General features: G+C 47.4%; 2 protein-coding genes across 2 annotated transcripts in view; one reads left to right on the forward strand and one right to left on the reverse strand.

Annotated features, from left to right (window-relative positions):
* Window positions 1-3,741: 3,741 nt before the first annotated feature.
* Window positions 3,742-7,534, reverse strand: KCNK18 (potassium two pore domain channel subfamily K member 18). Its single transcript, XM_072424749.1, has 3 exons — window positions 7,321-7,534; window positions 5,802-5,918; window positions 3,742-5,257 (listed from the first exon to the last, which is right to left on the reverse strand). Exons 1-3 carry the CDS (start codon window positions 7,532-7,534, stop codon window positions 4,431-4,433), a joined length of 1,158 nt encoding a protein of 385 aa, XP_072280850.1. The 3' UTR covers window positions 3,742-4,430.
* A 7,841-nt stretch (window positions 7,535-15,375) lies between these two features.
* VAX1 (ventral anterior homeobox 1) overlaps window positions 15,376-17,458 on the forward strand; it is a 6,824-nt gene continuing 4,741 nt past the window's right edge. The window contains exons 1-2 of the mRNA XM_072424265.1: window positions 15,376-15,616; window positions 17,242-17,429. Of these exons, the coding sequence (XP_072280366.1) occupies window positions 15,376-15,616; window positions 17,242-17,429 (429 nt within the window). The remainder of the gene's footprint in view (window positions 15,617-17,241; window positions 17,430-17,458) is intronic.

The raw sequence follows: 17,458 nt of genomic DNA on the forward strand, positions 1-17,458 counted from the left end.
TCCCCCCACAGTCACACACTATTATTATACATTTATATAGCTCTGACATATACCGCAGTGCTGTTGGGTAATATTTGGGCTCGGCTTGGATTCCTAATAACATTTCTGGGATATAATTTTGTTTTTTGGCGCCTCCTTTACACATCCGGTGTGGTTTCTTGTAATTCGATTGGCTGTAATGAATAATGAGGTGAGAGCTGGACTCTGATTGGCTGTCCTGTGCAACTCAGACAGTCTCCCTCCTCCTGTCTGCTGGATGATGGCAGTTGTGAGGTTCATTGGCTCCTGTGATCCTCAGCCAATAACAGTAAAGGATCAGATCTTCAGAACACCAAACACAGCGCCTGATTGGTCCATGGTCAATGCATATATAATAGAACTTTTTATATGTATTTTCCAGAAATAAAATCATCAGAACACTGAGAGCCCCAGCTGGACATTTCAGTGTGATGGGGCCACACATATCACTTATTAAACAACTCCTCTGTGTTTTCCATAATTCCTCTGCAGAGATCTGCGTATGTATAATCACTGTGGCTACAATTCCTGCTCCATTCACAATGTCTGCATTTGTAGCCCCCTCATTGTACTGTACAGAGCTGAGACTACAGGGGTGACCCCCCCCCCGGGGTGACCCCCCATCCACCCATCACACTCAATGCAGGGAGTTTTCCTATAGGCAGGAAGATGACATTGCAGTCACTCTGCTGCCCTCTAGTGTTCAGTCAGAGATAGTGATGGAGATTGGGTGTGGGCTCCTCTCTATTAATCCTTAATGTGAGGACTGGGCCTGTGCTTTATATTAACGTTCCTGCTGCACTGAAAGCTCCCGGATACACAAATATTGTCAGAATAACAGATCTGTGTTGGACCTGTGCAGGAACTTCCTGTAATACAGACCTGTCAGTGCTGCTGTCTGCCCTTGTGCAAGGTGACCGGTCTGTCTCCGCCCCCTCCTATAGTTCTCTGCAGACAGATCGTAGTGGGTGGAGCTTCCAGCCCCCTCCCACATCAGGATTTCCCGTCTTTGTGGTTATTGAGGCACAAATTTCATTGTTTTCTGAGCAATTATCACAATGTGAGACAGAAGCCCCCAATCCCCCCATACACCCCAATATATGATAATTGCCCCAATTATTGCCCCACATCCTCAGATATCAGTGATGTAAAGGTCCCCCGGCATATGATGCGTTGCTGGCTCTGACCTCTGGGAGTATTTTTAGCTTCAGACAAAGAGCTGCAATCAGTGCTGGAACACGATAATTGGAGCAAATCCGTCATCACGCGGCCTGACGCCGGGGCCACACTGGGGCCCATACAATAATGTGTCCCTAAACTCTGTACATCACCCCCAATTATGGGACCATTTACCCCCCCCCCCCCCCCCCCCCCCCCCCCCCCCCTTGGTGCCTTGGAGGATTTTTTTGTTCTATCTGCATACAAATGGCACTCAGCGGAGTTCCTCTTTATGATAATGATACCAATGAGGGTAAATTGCGGCGCTGCTCCGACTCACTCCGGCTTTGATGTCAGGATTGAAGGGTGAATCTTTCATCTTCATAATGATTGTTGGGTTATTGTAGATCATGAAAGGAAACAAAGGATGAAAATGACTGAAAGATGGGGGGGGGCATCAATGTCAGGGACCTGTGGAGGGTCTCCGACTATACAGAGACCTATGGAGAGACTCAGAGAGAACAGGGACCTATGGGGGGACTCTGAGGGAACAGAGACCTATGGGGGGACTCTGACTATACAGAGACCTATGGGGGGACTCTGAGAGAACAGAGACCTATGGAGGACTCTGACTATACAAAGACCTATGGGGGGGACTCCAAGAGAACAGGGACATGTGGGGGGACTACGACTATACAAAGACCTTTAGAAGGATTCTGAGAGAACAGGGACCTGTGGGGGGACTCCAAGAAAACAGGGACCTGTGGGGTGACTCCGAGAGAACAGGCACCTGTGTAAATCCCCTGGAGGGAGGGGTTGTGCACGTGATTTGTGATGGTGTCAGGCGCAGGATTTGCACATTCTATCCTAGCACAGTACGAGAGGTGCTGAGAAGTTCCTGGCTTTGCCCCCTTCCAGATGAAATAGAATAATGAGAATGGGGTCATAATGCAGCCTAATATCTTAGTATATAACTGTACAAATATCGGACTATTATCTGTTCCCGAATTTGAAGAAACACCTGAAGGGGCCACGTTTTGAGGACATTTCTGACGTCAAAGCTGCGAGCTGGTTTGTGGCCCAACCAAAGGACTTTTATATGAACGGTGTAGAAAAGCTGCAACTACGCTGTACCATGTGCATCAGTCTCGGGGGGATATGTGGAATAAATGTGTTATTTCATAACTCCGACTCTCTGCTTTCTGGGCAAAGCCAGGAACTTCTCAGCACCCCTCGTACAGGATAAATAGATGAAAGCTTTGCTGACTTGGCTCTGGAATTGTCATCCTGATCCCTGGCTTCTAATGAGTTACGGATGTGGTACAGTTACCCTGTGCTGGGGCAGTTATTTATATTGTTGCAGTAATTCTGGATATCATTTGGGTAATATTGCGGATTTATGTGCAAATTTCTACCCCAGCGAGCTGTCCCCTGCATTGTATAATATGATTTCTGTATATAGAGGATAGATATAATAATCAGAATATTACACTGCACACAGAGCTCAGTATAACACATTGTATGTACAGCACTATGGAATATGTTGGCACTATGTAAATCTTGTTATTAATAATAATAATAATAATAATAATATTTGTAGCCACATCTATTCTATGTCACAGATAAAATACATCAATGAGTCATTAAGGATCAGCAAATGGAATACTGTGGCCTGGTGGCGCCACCTGGTGGGTATGATGGGGTATTGCTTTGGTAGTAGAGAAGTGTACCTGTTGTAATTCTTATTTTTAGTGTTTGTCCTATGGAAGAGATTTCTCTTCATTTCCTGTCTTCAAGGTTCAACAACAAGAGAGAACAGGAATTTCTTGAAAATATGTGAAACTTTTTTGTCACTAGAATGTCTTTAATGGTCTACTAGATTGTAAGCTCTTCGGGGCAGGGTCCTCTCCTCCTGTATCACTGTCTGTATTAGTCTGTCATTTACAATCCCTATTTAATGTACAGCGCTGCGTAATATGTTGGCGCTATATAAATCCTGTTTATTAATATTAATAATAAATGGACCCATCAGATAGGCTGCCCTATTACACCAGGAGCTCCTCATAGGCTGCCCTATTACACCAGGAGCTCCTCATAGGTTGCCTCATTACACCGGGAGCTCCTCATAGGTTTCCCTATTGCACCAGGAGCTCCTCATAGGCTGCCCTATTGTCCTCCTGTCCAGAGAAAGATGAATCTATGAATGAATGCTAAGTCGCTGCACTACAAGGTGGGGTACATAGGGTTGAGCTTTATTCAGTTAGGTATGGTTAGGCCAACCTTAAGCACAGCCCAAACCATAACCCCAATTAAAGTGCACCTGTAACATAATCCCCACTTGCCTTGTAGAGCCCAAGGTGGCCAGCAGGTGGCACCACACACGCTGTCAGTATTGGTTCTCTGGTTTTCGGGGCTCTGAGATCCTCAACACACCTTAGGTGACAGGTTTGCTTTATTGTCCCAGTCCTGCGTATCTCCTCCCCACATACAAATCAAAGAAATGGCTCTCTGGGTTGCATATAGTTTAATGTAAAATATTATACAATTGTAGCATGCAGACCCCTCGTGTCAAAGTGCAAAACGTGCAAGACCAAAATATTCATCGTCTTCAGTGAATGTAAAGACAACACAAGATTAGGATATAACAGTGTTAGACCCTGTGCCGTGTCTTTATTGGGGTCTGTGACCCCGCATTGGAGAATTGCCCCACTTTATTTCATGGGGTCACTGGAACAATAAGTGAGAAATCAAAGATTTGAATTATCGCCAGAAATGAGAAAATCTTACAATGGGGACACCCATGGCAGGGCCATTTATCTATAGAATTCCCGATTATATACAAAATGAATATGTGCAAATCAGTGGATAGGCTCATGCTGACCCAAAACTCTGCCTCTTACCCCCCATGGGGCATTATATGGGCAATATCAGAGCCCCAGAAGTTCCCTTTTACAGCTGTGCATGCTGGGTAATATTCCAGTGATAAGAGAACAATAGAGAAATGTCTGACACTTTCCGGCTTCCTTTCATATCTAATGCCGTCTGGCTATGGTGCCAGATTCACCACCTTCCAGTGCCAGATTCACCGACCATTTGTGTTTGTTCTTCCTTCTCATTGGCTGTCAGTCTGACTCCGACTCAGGGATTTCACTCTTGAATTAAAAGAAGGAAAGTCTTCTGATTGGCAGGTTTGGCAGCCGGTGTTGTGTAGCCCTCCCCTGAAGATCCTGGTCCCGCCTCCTCCGATTCCTCCTTTATGATTGGCTCTTTGCCGGGGTCATCTGAACGTTTCCCCGACTGACGCAGATAATGCATTGCTTGTACAGGCCAACCATGCGGTTCTGCATCAGTTTGAAGGCCATGCAGATGATGGCCATGCCGACCACGGTGTACAGGGACAGCAGCAGGAAGTAATTGGGGTGAGCGGGAAAGACGTCTCCGAAGCCGATGGTGGTGAGCGTGACGAAGCAGAAGTAGAAAGCTTCCAGCGTGTCCCAATCTTCCCACAGCGGGAGGATGACGGCGCCCAGCATGATGTAAGCCACCACAATGAGGACGATGAGCAAAACCGGAACGTCCAAGCGGTCAACCTCCTCCCCCAGATTGTCGAAGTTGAAGATGACGGAGTCGGAGGTGGGCTTTATGTCCAGGTCGGGGCAGGAGTGGCATTTCTTGAAGGGGCATTTATAGGGCAGCTCGTTCCGATTCTCCTTCATGACGATCAATTCGAAGATGTCGATGTTGCGCATTTGCATGTAACGCCGTTTCACCGTGGCCTGGCTCTTCAGCACCTCTGTCAGGTTCAGCGGCTCCCTGACGGACAGGCGGCTGTCCAGGGTGGACTGGGTGCTGGACTTGTGGGGGCCCCGCGGGAAGGTGGCGAACTTGGGGGGCGTGTTGGATTGGCGCTGGACACGTCGGTGCCAGGACTCCAGGAAATATTCAAACGTCTTGGAAAGGAAGCCGGCCAGGATGCCACCCAAATCCGCCAGCACCAGCAGCATGAGAGGAATGCCGACTGCGGCGTAAATCATACATGCCACCCTTCCGGGGACCGTGATGGGGGTTAGATTTCCGTAACCTGGGCAGAGGAGAAATGTGTCAGTGGGGGCAAAGCCATGGACAGATGGGGAACAAGAAAACTCCCCAATAATCTCTAATATTATTTATTAATCTATTATAAATTACCATCTGTTCACTCTGATCTCCCCTCCTGACAGCATGCTCATTGTCAGTACAAGCTGCACATCTGATTGGCTGCTAGTTTTGTCCCTCCCCCTCCCAGTCTGCTGTGCAGGGGATTATAGAAGCTCATACAAGGTACATTTAGGTACTTAAACTAGCTTCCCTTTCATAAGTACAACCCTGCATTAAGAAGAGCTCTCCCGGGAATGCCGGCCTTCAGCAGCTCTCACCGCTTTTCCTGCTGACCTCGGCACTTTGCATGTCACGGCCAGGGCCGGAGTTATACTTTACTTGGCTGAGCCAATCTGCAGGCTGTGTAATCTGATCTCCCCACTCTTCCAGATCTGGCAATCTGAACAAGCTGAGATTGGATAATCAATTTCCCAATTTACAAAGATTTGTCACTGACCGATGATTGCAGCGTGTGAGCTGTCACTTACCCACTGTGGTGATGACGGTGCAGCAGAAGAACAGGGAGCTCAGGAAGGTCCAATCCCCCCCGCTCCTCACATATGGAGCAATCAGAGGGAGGGAGAGATTCCGAAAAATGTCCTCATCTGAAGGGAGACAAAAGGGAGAACATTCCCATCACTTCCTGTGTCATGTGACCCCGAGGGGATATAATGGGAGAGGAATTCAGGAACAATCCACATTATAATGGCAGCACCCCACCCCAGGACCCACCCTGTGCAAAGTCTTCAATTCTAGGGGGCAAAAGTACAGGGGGTCACCATCACTACAGGGGTCACCAGCAGGGGTCCTGATTCCTCTATATAGATAGAATTGTGGGGTCACCATCACTAGAGGGGTCACCAGTAGGGGGGGTCCTTGTGTTTTTAGAGTAACAGATCGAGCTGAGGCCCCGCCCTAGAGGATCCTTCTATCAGGGTGTGGCCCTCCCCTCCCCCCATAACTTCGTTTTATGTTCATACAATGATTGGATACAAAACACAAACATTCATTCATAAGAATTTGCATTTAAGATTCACACAAGCTGCACCTATTAATCTTAGGTGTAAGTGGATGAATCTTGTGTGAACATATTGGTCGATAAATCCCTGAACTGGGGGGGGTATAACACATCCTTAAATGAAATATTATTATTATTAAACAGGATTTATATAGCGCCAACATATTACGCAGCGCTGTACATTGAATATGGGTTGCACATTACAGTGACACGGGAGGAGGAGGGGAGGACCCTGCCCCAAGAGCTTACAATCTAAGATAAACTACCCCAAATACCCTTTGTATACCCCTCCTGTACACCCCCCTCCCCCACCCATAACACTTCTCCCTACCCCCCATGGGCACTGGAAATAAAGTTAGAACCCCCACATCAATAATAATTTTACATAACTCCCCCCCCCCCATGTGACTGGTGGCTCCCCCTGCTGGAATCTATCGGTGTCTGGTGCCCCGCCTTCACAGAGTCCCGGTTGCTATGGGTTACGGCCAGTACAAGGACAAGGTCCCTGAGCACTGAGGAGAAAAGGGGCCCCAATAATTGCCCCCCATGAACCCCCCCATGGGGTGCTGTGCGGGGAGCGATTTGCAGTTTCCCCTAACAACCAATGAGAAATCATCTTTCCTCTCTTTATTCCCCGGTAAGGTTCAGTTGCCATGGGTGACCACACCTCACCATGGTATAGGATTCCCCACAGCATACAGCCAGCGTTGCTCAGCAATCCTTCTATCAAACCGCCATGACACCCCTTGGGGCCCCCATCACCCCACAGGGTCCTCCCATTACCCCCGGGGTCCCCCCATCACACAATCACCCCATGGGGCCCCCCCCCCCGGGCCGGTTGTTGGAGTCATTATTAGGAAGAGATAGCCGGGGTTTGTTCTGTGGGCAATACAAGGGCCACATGGGGCCCCCCACGTCCTGGCTGTCCCCCCCCTAATAGGACAATAGGGGCCCCGGGTAATTCCCCTCCCCCATAGGTGGTTCCTCACCCTCGCGGGACCCCCCGGGCACACACCGGGAGACGTTCCACAGCTTCCCCAGCAGCTCCTCGGCTTGTGATTGGCCGGCCTCCGCGGAGCCCTCCAGCCATTGGAAGAGAGGGGCCCCGGCCAGGCTGTAGAGCAGCAGGCAGGAGACCAGGCTGAGGTGAGGGAACACCGACCACAGGAACCGGGAGAACCTCCGCCGGCACCTCCGGGACATGCTGAGCAGCGGAGAGGACTGAGGAGAGCCCCTCCCCCCTCCTCCTCCTCCAGCCAATCCCAGAGGAGCTCACTGACAGCTGCATTACCGGCTATTACCGGAGGGGGAGCTCCTGTGTGAATGGTTGCCATAGGTTACCACCTCACACCCAATCCCGGAATCTGACACAGGGTGGGGGAGGGGTGACTGAGGAAAGGCTTCCTCCTGCCTGCAGCAGACGTGTGTGATGGCTGAAATATGAGACTGTCAGAGTGTGACATGCCGGGATTCAGTGACAGGTCCTCTTTATGTGAGTGTATAATGGGGGCCCCAGGGGGGAGGGGCAGCCTGGAGAGGAGCCACTGATTATCTTATGATCCATTATATGTCAGATCCCGGAATCACCCCGGGGGAGGGGATCCACCAATGGGATCATGTGACCTCTTCCAGAGCCTGCGCCCCCCAACAAACACATGGCAGAGGGTGAATGTACCCAATCACATTGTAAGAGGTCAGTGGATTCTTTTACTTGATATCCAATCACATTGAAGATAAAACAAACTTGATTTTCCTTGCACATGATTGGATGGCTGAAGTCAGCAGGATTTCCCCTCATTCGCTGTCCAATGTGATGTGGCTGCTTACATGTGATACCTGCTGGTGACCACATGAGGGCGCAGGAGTACAACTTATCATCTGCAGGTAATGCTCATAGGGTGGATGGCATAACATGAAGGAACATCTGGCCCAGCACTGACACAAAGCAGAGGCCTCTCCATACACCATACAATGATATCCGGGGTCCCCAATCTATGCCCCCCAATATGGTAAATGATGAGATGTCCCACAGTGTGTGCAGATGTTTGGAATAAAAGAATTATAGGTGGAGAATTGAGGATTATATTCATGGTGTCCTGATCAATATTGTTATACAAGGCGGGATCATGATATTCTCTGATGATCCTGCCATTACTTCCTAATATAGAGTGACAACGCTTTGCTCCTCCCCCATGTTGTCACCCTTACACACAGAATACAAGAGGGACAAAGAAGGATTTAATGAAACCAAAGTGCTGATTGTCCGTAAGAGAGCAGCGTGAATGTTTCCTAAATATTATATTTCATTTATCATATCCTTCCATTCTGATCATTCTGGGTTTTGGGGGCCCCTGGTGGTGAGGGGCAGGGGGAATGTTTTGCCCCTCCAGAATTTCTTTTTATTCATTACATTTCCTTTCCCAGTGTCAGAATTTCTTTCTATTCAGGTCACACCTGGGGCCCCGGGGCCCTCCTATCCCAGATGCATTTTCTGTGAAATGCTTGATGCCTGGCAGGAGGAGTCAGTTGATTGTAGAGGGGTCCCCGGACCCCTCCGACCCCCCGGGGATAATAAATAATGATGTCATTTGTGGACGATGGAACCAATCCAGTCATTCACCCTGACCTCAACAAGGCATATTCACCCAGAGAAATGCCCCTCACCGGGTATGTTCCCTGGGATGGTTGTGGGTGAAAATCCCAGCAGATTCTGAAATACCCCCAATCAATGTACAGCGCTACGTAATATGTTGGCGCTATATGAATCCTATTTATTAATCATTCCTATTCCGATGCTCACTTTATGTCTACATTGCTGCCGTGTGATTGGCTGATGAGATTTTTGGATGAAGAAGCAGTGGACAGGTGTACCTAATAAAGTGGCCAGGGGGATGAGATTGTATGATACAATGGATCTCATTGGGGTGTCTGCACATATTCGGGGTGCAGTCAGGATTGGGGGGCACTCCGGGTCCTGTTTGTGGACAGGTTCTCTTTGATGGAGATGATTTCCCTCCTCACTCATTGTACCTAATACACATGTTAAAGAGAACCTGTCACCCTTCTCCGAGAGCAGAGCCCAATAAAGAGGCCAGCAGGCGACCGGGGGGGTCCAGGTGACAACTGTCCTAGAATTCTCTATAGGAGATTGTACAATCAGATTGCACAGTGTGCTCTCTTATCAACACGCGTGTTATTCCTAACACCGGGACCCCTAATTATGGCCGGGACCCCTAGGTTATGGACTCCTAATTATGGGCGGGCCCCTCTAGGCCATAATGGCGGTGTGGGCCCTTGCAGTATCAGGAGCAGCATTTGGTCATGAGCCTGTGCAGCCTCAGATATGCTGACTCATCAGTGTACTGGGGGACTCTGCTGCCCCCTCTGGTTGAATTATAGAATGCCACCATTCCCAGCACAATAGTCCAGGATGATTCCTGATTGGAGGATTTGGATCCCAGGGGGGATAGGGAAGCAGAATGATCCCGGGTGGGAAGATTCCGGCCTTCATATCCTCTGCAGAACACAGCAATCCAATGAAATAATTTGTATATAGGAGAGAGAGATAGCTGGGGGTGTTGGTGCAGCAAATAAAGGTTATATTGTAAGCTATCTATAGGAAATACCAGTTTGTGTATCTGTACAATATATGGTACATATAACCAATGTATTCTGTATGTATCTGTACAATTATTTAGACATAATAATCCCTATTCAAGAAATAAGGAAAGACCGGCTCGTGTCCCCACGCGTTTCGCCGATAGGCTACTTCAGGGGACGTATGGAGAACATTTACCAAACAGATGTTCCAGGGATTTTCCATGGATGGGGTTTTCTTAGTTGCATGGGGTCCCAAATATTCTGATCTGGGTGCCTTGAAATGATCAGAGTTATTCATCTCTTTGTCTTTGTGCTGAGGTGAAAATGGGGCCCAATGTCAGGTGAGCAAATAAATAATGGTATTGGCTATCTGTAAGGGTGACATTCATCCCACTGGCCAGCAATGTAAGAGGAATTCTTCCCACTGACCCCCACACTGATATACTGTGATCTGTGGGTATAGTAATTATAGAAAGGGGGCCCCGGAGACCTGAAAGGTATTCCAGGGGCCCCCTTGTTATACCGGTCCATAAACACTGCTCTATATCTTATTGACAATGGCAGTAAAGGATGATCGGGGCTTCCACCCCAATAAATTGGATGGGATTTGGGGTGCATCTCATATGTCGGGGGTCTGTAGGTGGATAAAGGTGAGGACTCCAAACTTTTACTTCAGGATTCCAGATTGTCTGCAATTGGTCCATCCAGCTCCCTCCGCCCAGAGGGGATCAGCTCTGATTGGCTATATGAAGAGCCCCTCCCCCTGCTCGACCCCTGACTGGTTATTTTAGGAGCCCCTCCCCATTGCAGCAGTGCACACCCCACCTAAGGGCCCATTCACACAGCAATGCAGCAGAATGAATGGGTTGAAACACAACAAGGCAAACATTACAATAACTGAGCTGTATTGTTATCTATAAGTCATTTTCCTGCTTTGATTCCATGGATGTGAATGTTTTTGTTCATTTGATTTTTTATTATTATTATTATAATTATTATTATACAGGATTTATATAGCGGCAACATATGACGTAGCGCTGTACATTTGGTTTTTGTGTTTTGTCAGTTTTACTCTCATCGTTTTATTATCCTCAAATCAAATATTTAAATAAATAAATTGACTGCGTCTGTATTTTTCCTGTGCAGACTCAGGGGCCCGGGCATTCTGCGGGCATTGGGGTTCTGTTCATATAGAATGGCACTACAGTTCACCAACATTCACCACGTGTGAATGGGTCCTAAGAATGGACCAAACGAGATGTGAAAGTACAGAAAACAATCTCTGTGGACTCATGGCTTTGGGTCGGTGGGTTGTGATTTCAGTCACAGTTTTCTTCATACAAATCGATGGAAATACGGAACCAACACAAATCAGCTCGATGCAGGTCACCTGCAGGTCAGACTCACCTGACAATAAACTCCATCCTTAGTGATGGTGAAATTCACCGACTTTTATCCAAAATTATTCAACTCAAATTTTGGATGAAATTGTAACCAATGCTCAATAACAGCGCAGAATTCAGATTCACAACACATTCACACAGAAACAGATTACAGCAACCAATCAGACCAATCGCAGGAGAATTTCTCTGATTCCGAGTGGAATTCCGGAGCTGTTAGCAATCAAAATGAAAACATTTCCGAGCTTTATAAAGGATGTTTGCCTTCCTCTGGATCAGCTATGATCATGTATATAATAATTATCAGCTCCATGGATTCTATAGCCCCATCTTTATTCCCCCAGTGGGTGAACCTGACGGACCCATTACCATTCCGCATTGTAAATCTTTCCTCTGACATTGCTGTGATTGTTGGATAACCCTGGAAGTGATTTTTATGTCTTTGTGGAAGTATTTATCGGAATGGAAGGAGAAATTTGTTTTTGGATTATTTTACTAATAAAGTTATTCTTAGATATTGATCCGCTGATTGCCAATATAAAGTGCCATGGGTGATGTCATGTAATGTTTGCTCACACATCAGAATTCCCCCACTGGTTACACCCAATATTCATCATCCATCAGATCCCATCCTCTATGGGTAACAGATTGGCTGCAGGGATCCCCAGAAGATCCGGTGATCTCATCCGAGAGATTCATGAAAGTTTCAGTGATCTTTGCTGTGTGATGATCCTGAGAAATGATTTCATCATCACCTTTCCATGGATGAAACACCCCAAATTCCAATGTACCCCTGTCCTGTAGAGGGAATGATGCCCCCCGGGTCCCGATATCATCATTCGGAGGGGTCACTTGTCCTGATCTGGTGATTCCTTTATTCCACATATCACTGACTGCTTCTCTTCTTCTCTGGATGACGTTTGGCTTTTCCCATTTCTTTTCCAATTTCTTACGATTTGGTCACATGACGATTCCTCACTATTTGGAGTTTTCTTTTTCCCGGGGATTCCATTACTTTGGGATTTCTGTTCTGACATTTAGAAGGTTTCCTCCTGTAAGTTCCCCTTTTGTTTATCGGTGACGTCCGCGCCTCAAAGAATTTCACCAATAAACCAGAGGAGGTGAAACAGAGTAAAACTAGGGAAGTTTTTGGGTAATTCCATCAGTTATCCAGATTTCAGAAGTTGGGTGAATGTTTTGTAATGCCAGATTTTGGGATTTGTTATTTTGCATGTAAAACAGCTGAAGGAACATCCTCCAAGTGGTGGCCGTTTTGTTGTATAGATTTGTGTTGCTGGATGAGGATGCTGGAATGATGGGAAGTGTAGATGACATCACAGATGATGTCACCGATGATGTCATGGATGATGTCATGGATGATGTCACAGATGATGATGATGATGTCACAGATGAAGTCATGGATGATGTCACGGATGATGTCACGGATGATGTCACCATTGATGTCATGGATGTCCTGCAGATCCTGTGTGGTGGTACAGGGAGCAATAATGAGAAGTTTTGTAATAAGATTGCACCTGATTGGTGCTGATTGGTCAAACAATAAATCTAGGAGAACCCAACAGAGCTGCAGAGATCCATTAGCATTGTAAGACAGATTGATGAGACTCAGCACAATGGGTCACCCCTCCCCCGGACATACTGAGGGGCCAAATACTAAGCACCACAGACCTGCCCAATATTTGCCATACAGTGCCAACTCTTCTAAATCAAGGTGATCCTTGTACACTCCAATCCCCGGAGTGATGGCTGATCAGATCATCAATATAACAATCACATTCACCGACCTCAGAGGCAAATAAATATTGAACCTGCTGACATCTCTATGTCCAAGGTAAGTGGCCCTCCTGCCCACCAGGGTCATTATATACATTAGTGGGGGGACAGATACCCCAACCAACATTGTGTCCAATCACCACTGGAGATCTGGAACAAATACAAGGCTCTCCGCACACATTCAGCCTCAATATTCACTGGGGGACAATGGGGTACATTTCACATCCAATAGACATTTATGAATAATTCACCCACAAATAGTCTGTGTATCATTCCCCCCATCAGTACTGGGACAAGGTTATCTGACACCTAAAGGGTTTTATTTATAAAACAGGGAATCTGACATTCACTCAAACGTTCCCTCGTGGGAATGGTCCAGGTTCATATGTTTTAATGGCATTAATTAATTCCCACCAGGGAATGTTTATGGAAATGTCACATTCCCTGTTTTATAAGTAGAGCTCAATGTGTGTAAGAGGTCAAAAACACATTTATTCTTCAAAAAGGAGTTCAGGGACGCGTTAATGAATATAAAACCTTCAATTCATCATTAAAAACCACAACAGTAACCGTAGAAACAGAAAATACAGAAATGAGGGAATGAAGAATGAAAGTCCATGGGAATAATTAATGATTTTTATACTTTTAATTAATTGAAACTTCACGGCATATTTCACTCTCCATATGTCTGAATATAAATACATTGCAATGGTGATTCTGCTACAACGCAATGATTTATTATAGAGAAGAATGAATGAAGGGAAAAAAGATTTCACCAAGGGTTAATAAGGGGGTGAATTATTGGGGTGATTGTTCAATGGATGACACAGCCCCCCAGTACTTTGTATCTCTGCCCCTCCCACAATGGGGAGATTTCCCCCAGTACTTTGTGTCTCTGCCCCTCCCACAATGGGGAGATTTCCCCCATGATTTCAGACCTAAAAATCTTTTATAAAGCGCCGGCATATTATGTAGCGCTGTACAATAAATTTGGGGCTGCAGATGAGGACCCAACAAATATCTATTATACTCATTAATGGGTCGGCGGGAATAAAACCTCTGCCACTTCCTGGGGACAGAAGCGTGGCCCCCATAGGGTTAAAGCAGGGCCCCCAAAGAAAGAAGTCAGCGTTGACTTTCCATGGGGAGAATTTGTTGTCCCTATCCGCCCAGAACGGGGAGACCTGTGTGTAGCCTTTCATCCGGAGGGCCCGGCAGACACCCTCCCCGGGGCTGTGCACTAATACTGCTCCTATTAGATAATTAGCAACTCCGGGGCCATTCTTCTCCCTCACATTCCTCATAAAGCAATGAATGAGCAGGTCTGCGAGGAGGGGCCTTCCGCAAGGTGACAAGGACTCAGGGGCAGTGGTTTGAAATGAGGCATTGTGGCCTAATCAATGGCTTTATTGGATTAGAGCGCCTTGTGTGTGAGCTGCGCTGCTGGGATAATAGGCAACTTTCTGCACCAGACTGGAGGGGTGTGAATGGGGCCCCGGCACCTCGGAGCCCAGCTGGATGGGTGAGGACCCTTCGCAGCCCCAGGAAGAGTTTTCTCCCCAGTCCATGAGGGCCAAGGATGGGAATTCTGCTGGCGAAAACTGTTGGAAGATGATTGGGGAGTCCTGAAGGGCAACGCGGGGTCCCCAGGGGCTGACAATCTACGGGGAATCTTCTCACACAAAAGGAAAGTTGTTGTTTGTTTGTGTCATTCCAGGAGACGGTGATTGACTCCAGCAGACCAATCACTTGTGTGTGCGCCTCTGGATAAGCTGGACTTGATTGGGGACAGGCTCAGGAAGCGTCCATTTGTGATCTAATATATTAGCCAAACAATTTAGTGTATTCATGAGGTAACCTCAAAGTGGAGGCTTGAAAATTACCCGTAATCAGTGGCAGCATCTAGCGACCCCGCGTATGATGAGTGCGTCTAATAAGGAGGCATGAGAGCTTTTTACTGCTTTTCCTCAATCACTGGACACCGGCAGCACCACATACAAGAGCCTGCGTACACTTCAGGAGCTTAATCCCTGCAGACCCCAGATCGGCACACGCAGACCCCCGGGGTAATACCTGGTGACCTTGTGCCCAAAATCACTGCCATACGTCCAGGTGCCCAAAGGTTCCAGTTGGGAACCCATTGTCCAAATCGGCACCAAGATACCGCAGCACCAGTTGGGGACCTTTAATTATTATTGGGTTACCCCAGTGCCCACCGTACCAGCCTTGGACCCCTTTTCCTCTCTATATATGTTTGAGAAAACGCGCAGTATGGACATTAGGTGCAACCCTGGCACAGAAGAGCCCCGGAACACCAAACCCGGGCACAAGGAAGGCAAAGACCCCAGGGACAGCCAATGTAGCCACGGGGACTCTTACCTCAAAGAGCAGCAAGCCGCATACCCAACGCCCGGAGCCTCGGACCCCTGCGCCAAGTCCAAGAACGTTGGAGCAGCCGACCCTGACTACTGCAGGAGGATTCTGGTCCGAGGTAACGTGCCAACTTCTGTCTCCGTACCAGTCACCCTATATCTGCCTGTGGGTCCCAGTGCCAGGCTGCCACCGTCTGCTCCCCAGTCTACATGCCATGATATCACATTCCAGATCCCGTGTCCCCATACACACCACATGTTCATATGCCAGCCTCTGTCCCTGAACACCAACCCCATACCCACCATCATCAACCAAATACTTCATCTAGAATGGGGGAATATCAGCCTCAAATTCTGCCAGACCATGCACCCAGGCTGATCTCTATTGCCCCACTCCTGCCTCTGTACCAACAAGTCGCCAATCCTCCTACACAACATACCTAACTTTCTGCCTAGTACCTTCCATGCCAGCCTTTGTCCTTCTGTAGAAGCCTCCTAAAACCCTCAATACAAATTATACCAAGTCCCTACATGCCAACCTACTACCCACCATACCAACCTCTCTCCCCCAGAGTAGCCCACCATACCAACCTATCTCCCCCTATAGTAGCCCTCCATACCAACCTCTCTCGCCCATAGTAGCCCTCCATACCAACCTCTCTCCCCCATAGTAGCCCTCCATAACAACCTCTCTCCCCCTATAGTAGCCCTTCATGCCAACCTCTCTCCCCCTATAGTAGCCCTCCATACCAACCTCTCTCCCCCTATAGTAGCCCTCCATACCAACCTCTCTCCCCCATAGTAGCCCTCCATACCAACCTCTCTCCCCCATAGTAGCCCTCCATGCCAACCTCTCTCCCCCCAAATTTTACAAATGTTATCAGTCTCTACATGCCAAGCTTATTCCCCCCATACCAGCCTCTGCGCCCTCTTTAGAAATTCATCCTCTGCCCCCCTCCGAAGCTCTCCTGGGGCAGAATCTCCGCATTAGCCCCCAGCGCTCCTCTCCCCTTATATCCCGATATAATCGCAGCTTTAATTTCATTACCTTCATTAATGTCAGCAGGAGAAATCTCCCGACCCAGGCACCGAAAATCCTCCAATAATTCCAATATAACCGGAGCACCCCGATATTATCCCCCCTCCCCCCGGGCACAGATCAGAGCCCCGACAGTCTCAGATTGTATAGAAATCGTTACAATTTTATTGTTATTGTATTATTATATGTATTTCGTTCTTTTTATTTTCTATTCTAATGAAATGATGAAAATGTTACAGCACATAAATCACTTCCTATAAATAAAAACAAATCCAGATAATAATTGTACAAATCACAATAAGAAAAGAAATGATACAATTACAATTTTATTTTTTATTTTGATGTTTTTTCAGGATTTTTTGTTTTGTTTGTGAAAATCGGTTTGTAAAATGTGGGAAATTATCGGGAAGATCTAGAAAGAATAATTTGGGGAAGATGGAATGTTTTATGTACGATTATATCATATAAACGATTTATTTATACCGAATATCGCGATTTATTTTCCTCTTTCATTGTTCTCCTTTTTTCTATTTCTTTAATTAAAAAAAAATTTAAATCAGATTTATCTACAAACAATTAAAATGATCCGATGTCAGGGCTCAGTGCTGGGGCCCCCAGGTTGTGGGGTCCAGGGGCCCCTGTGATCCCCCCCACAGAGTGGGGTAATTTCCCGGCACTGATTTTCTGCCTCTTCTGCCCCTTCAGATGCCAAGGGCTCCATCCGGGAGATCATCCTACCCAAGGGACTGGACCTGGACCGACCCAAGCGGACCCGAACCTCCTTCACCGCGGAGCAGCTGTACCGGCTGGAGATGGAGTTCCAGAGGTGCCAGTACGTGGTGGGCCGGGAGAGAACCGAACTGGCCCGGCAACTCAACCTGTCTGAGACCCAGGTATGGGCCCCATCTGGGGGATCAGAACT

The sequence above is a fragment of the Pyxicephalus adspersus genome, chromosome 10 (assembly GCF_032062135.1).
Source record: "Pyxicephalus adspersus chromosome 10, UCB_Pads_2.0, whole genome shotgun sequence".
NCBI classification, from domain to species: Eukaryota; Metazoa; Chordata; class Amphibia; order Anura; family Pyxicephalidae; genus Pyxicephalus; species Pyxicephalus adspersus.

Excerpts from the sequence above, each read along its gene's own strand:
- KCNK18 (XM_072424749.1), bottom strand. The coding sequence starts at position 7,534 with ATGTCCCGGAGGTGCCGGCGGAGGTTCTCCCGGTTCCTGTGGTCGGTG. Across the intron at positions 5,919-7,320 it reads GCCCGGGGGGTCCCGCGAGG|ATGAGGACATTTTTCGGAAT; the intron begins GTGAGGAACCAC and ends GTCTCCCTTCAG. Across the intron at positions 5,258-5,801 it reads CACCGTCATCACCACAGTGG|GTTACGGAAATCTAACCCCC; the intron begins GTAAGTGACAGC and ends TCCTCTGCCCAG.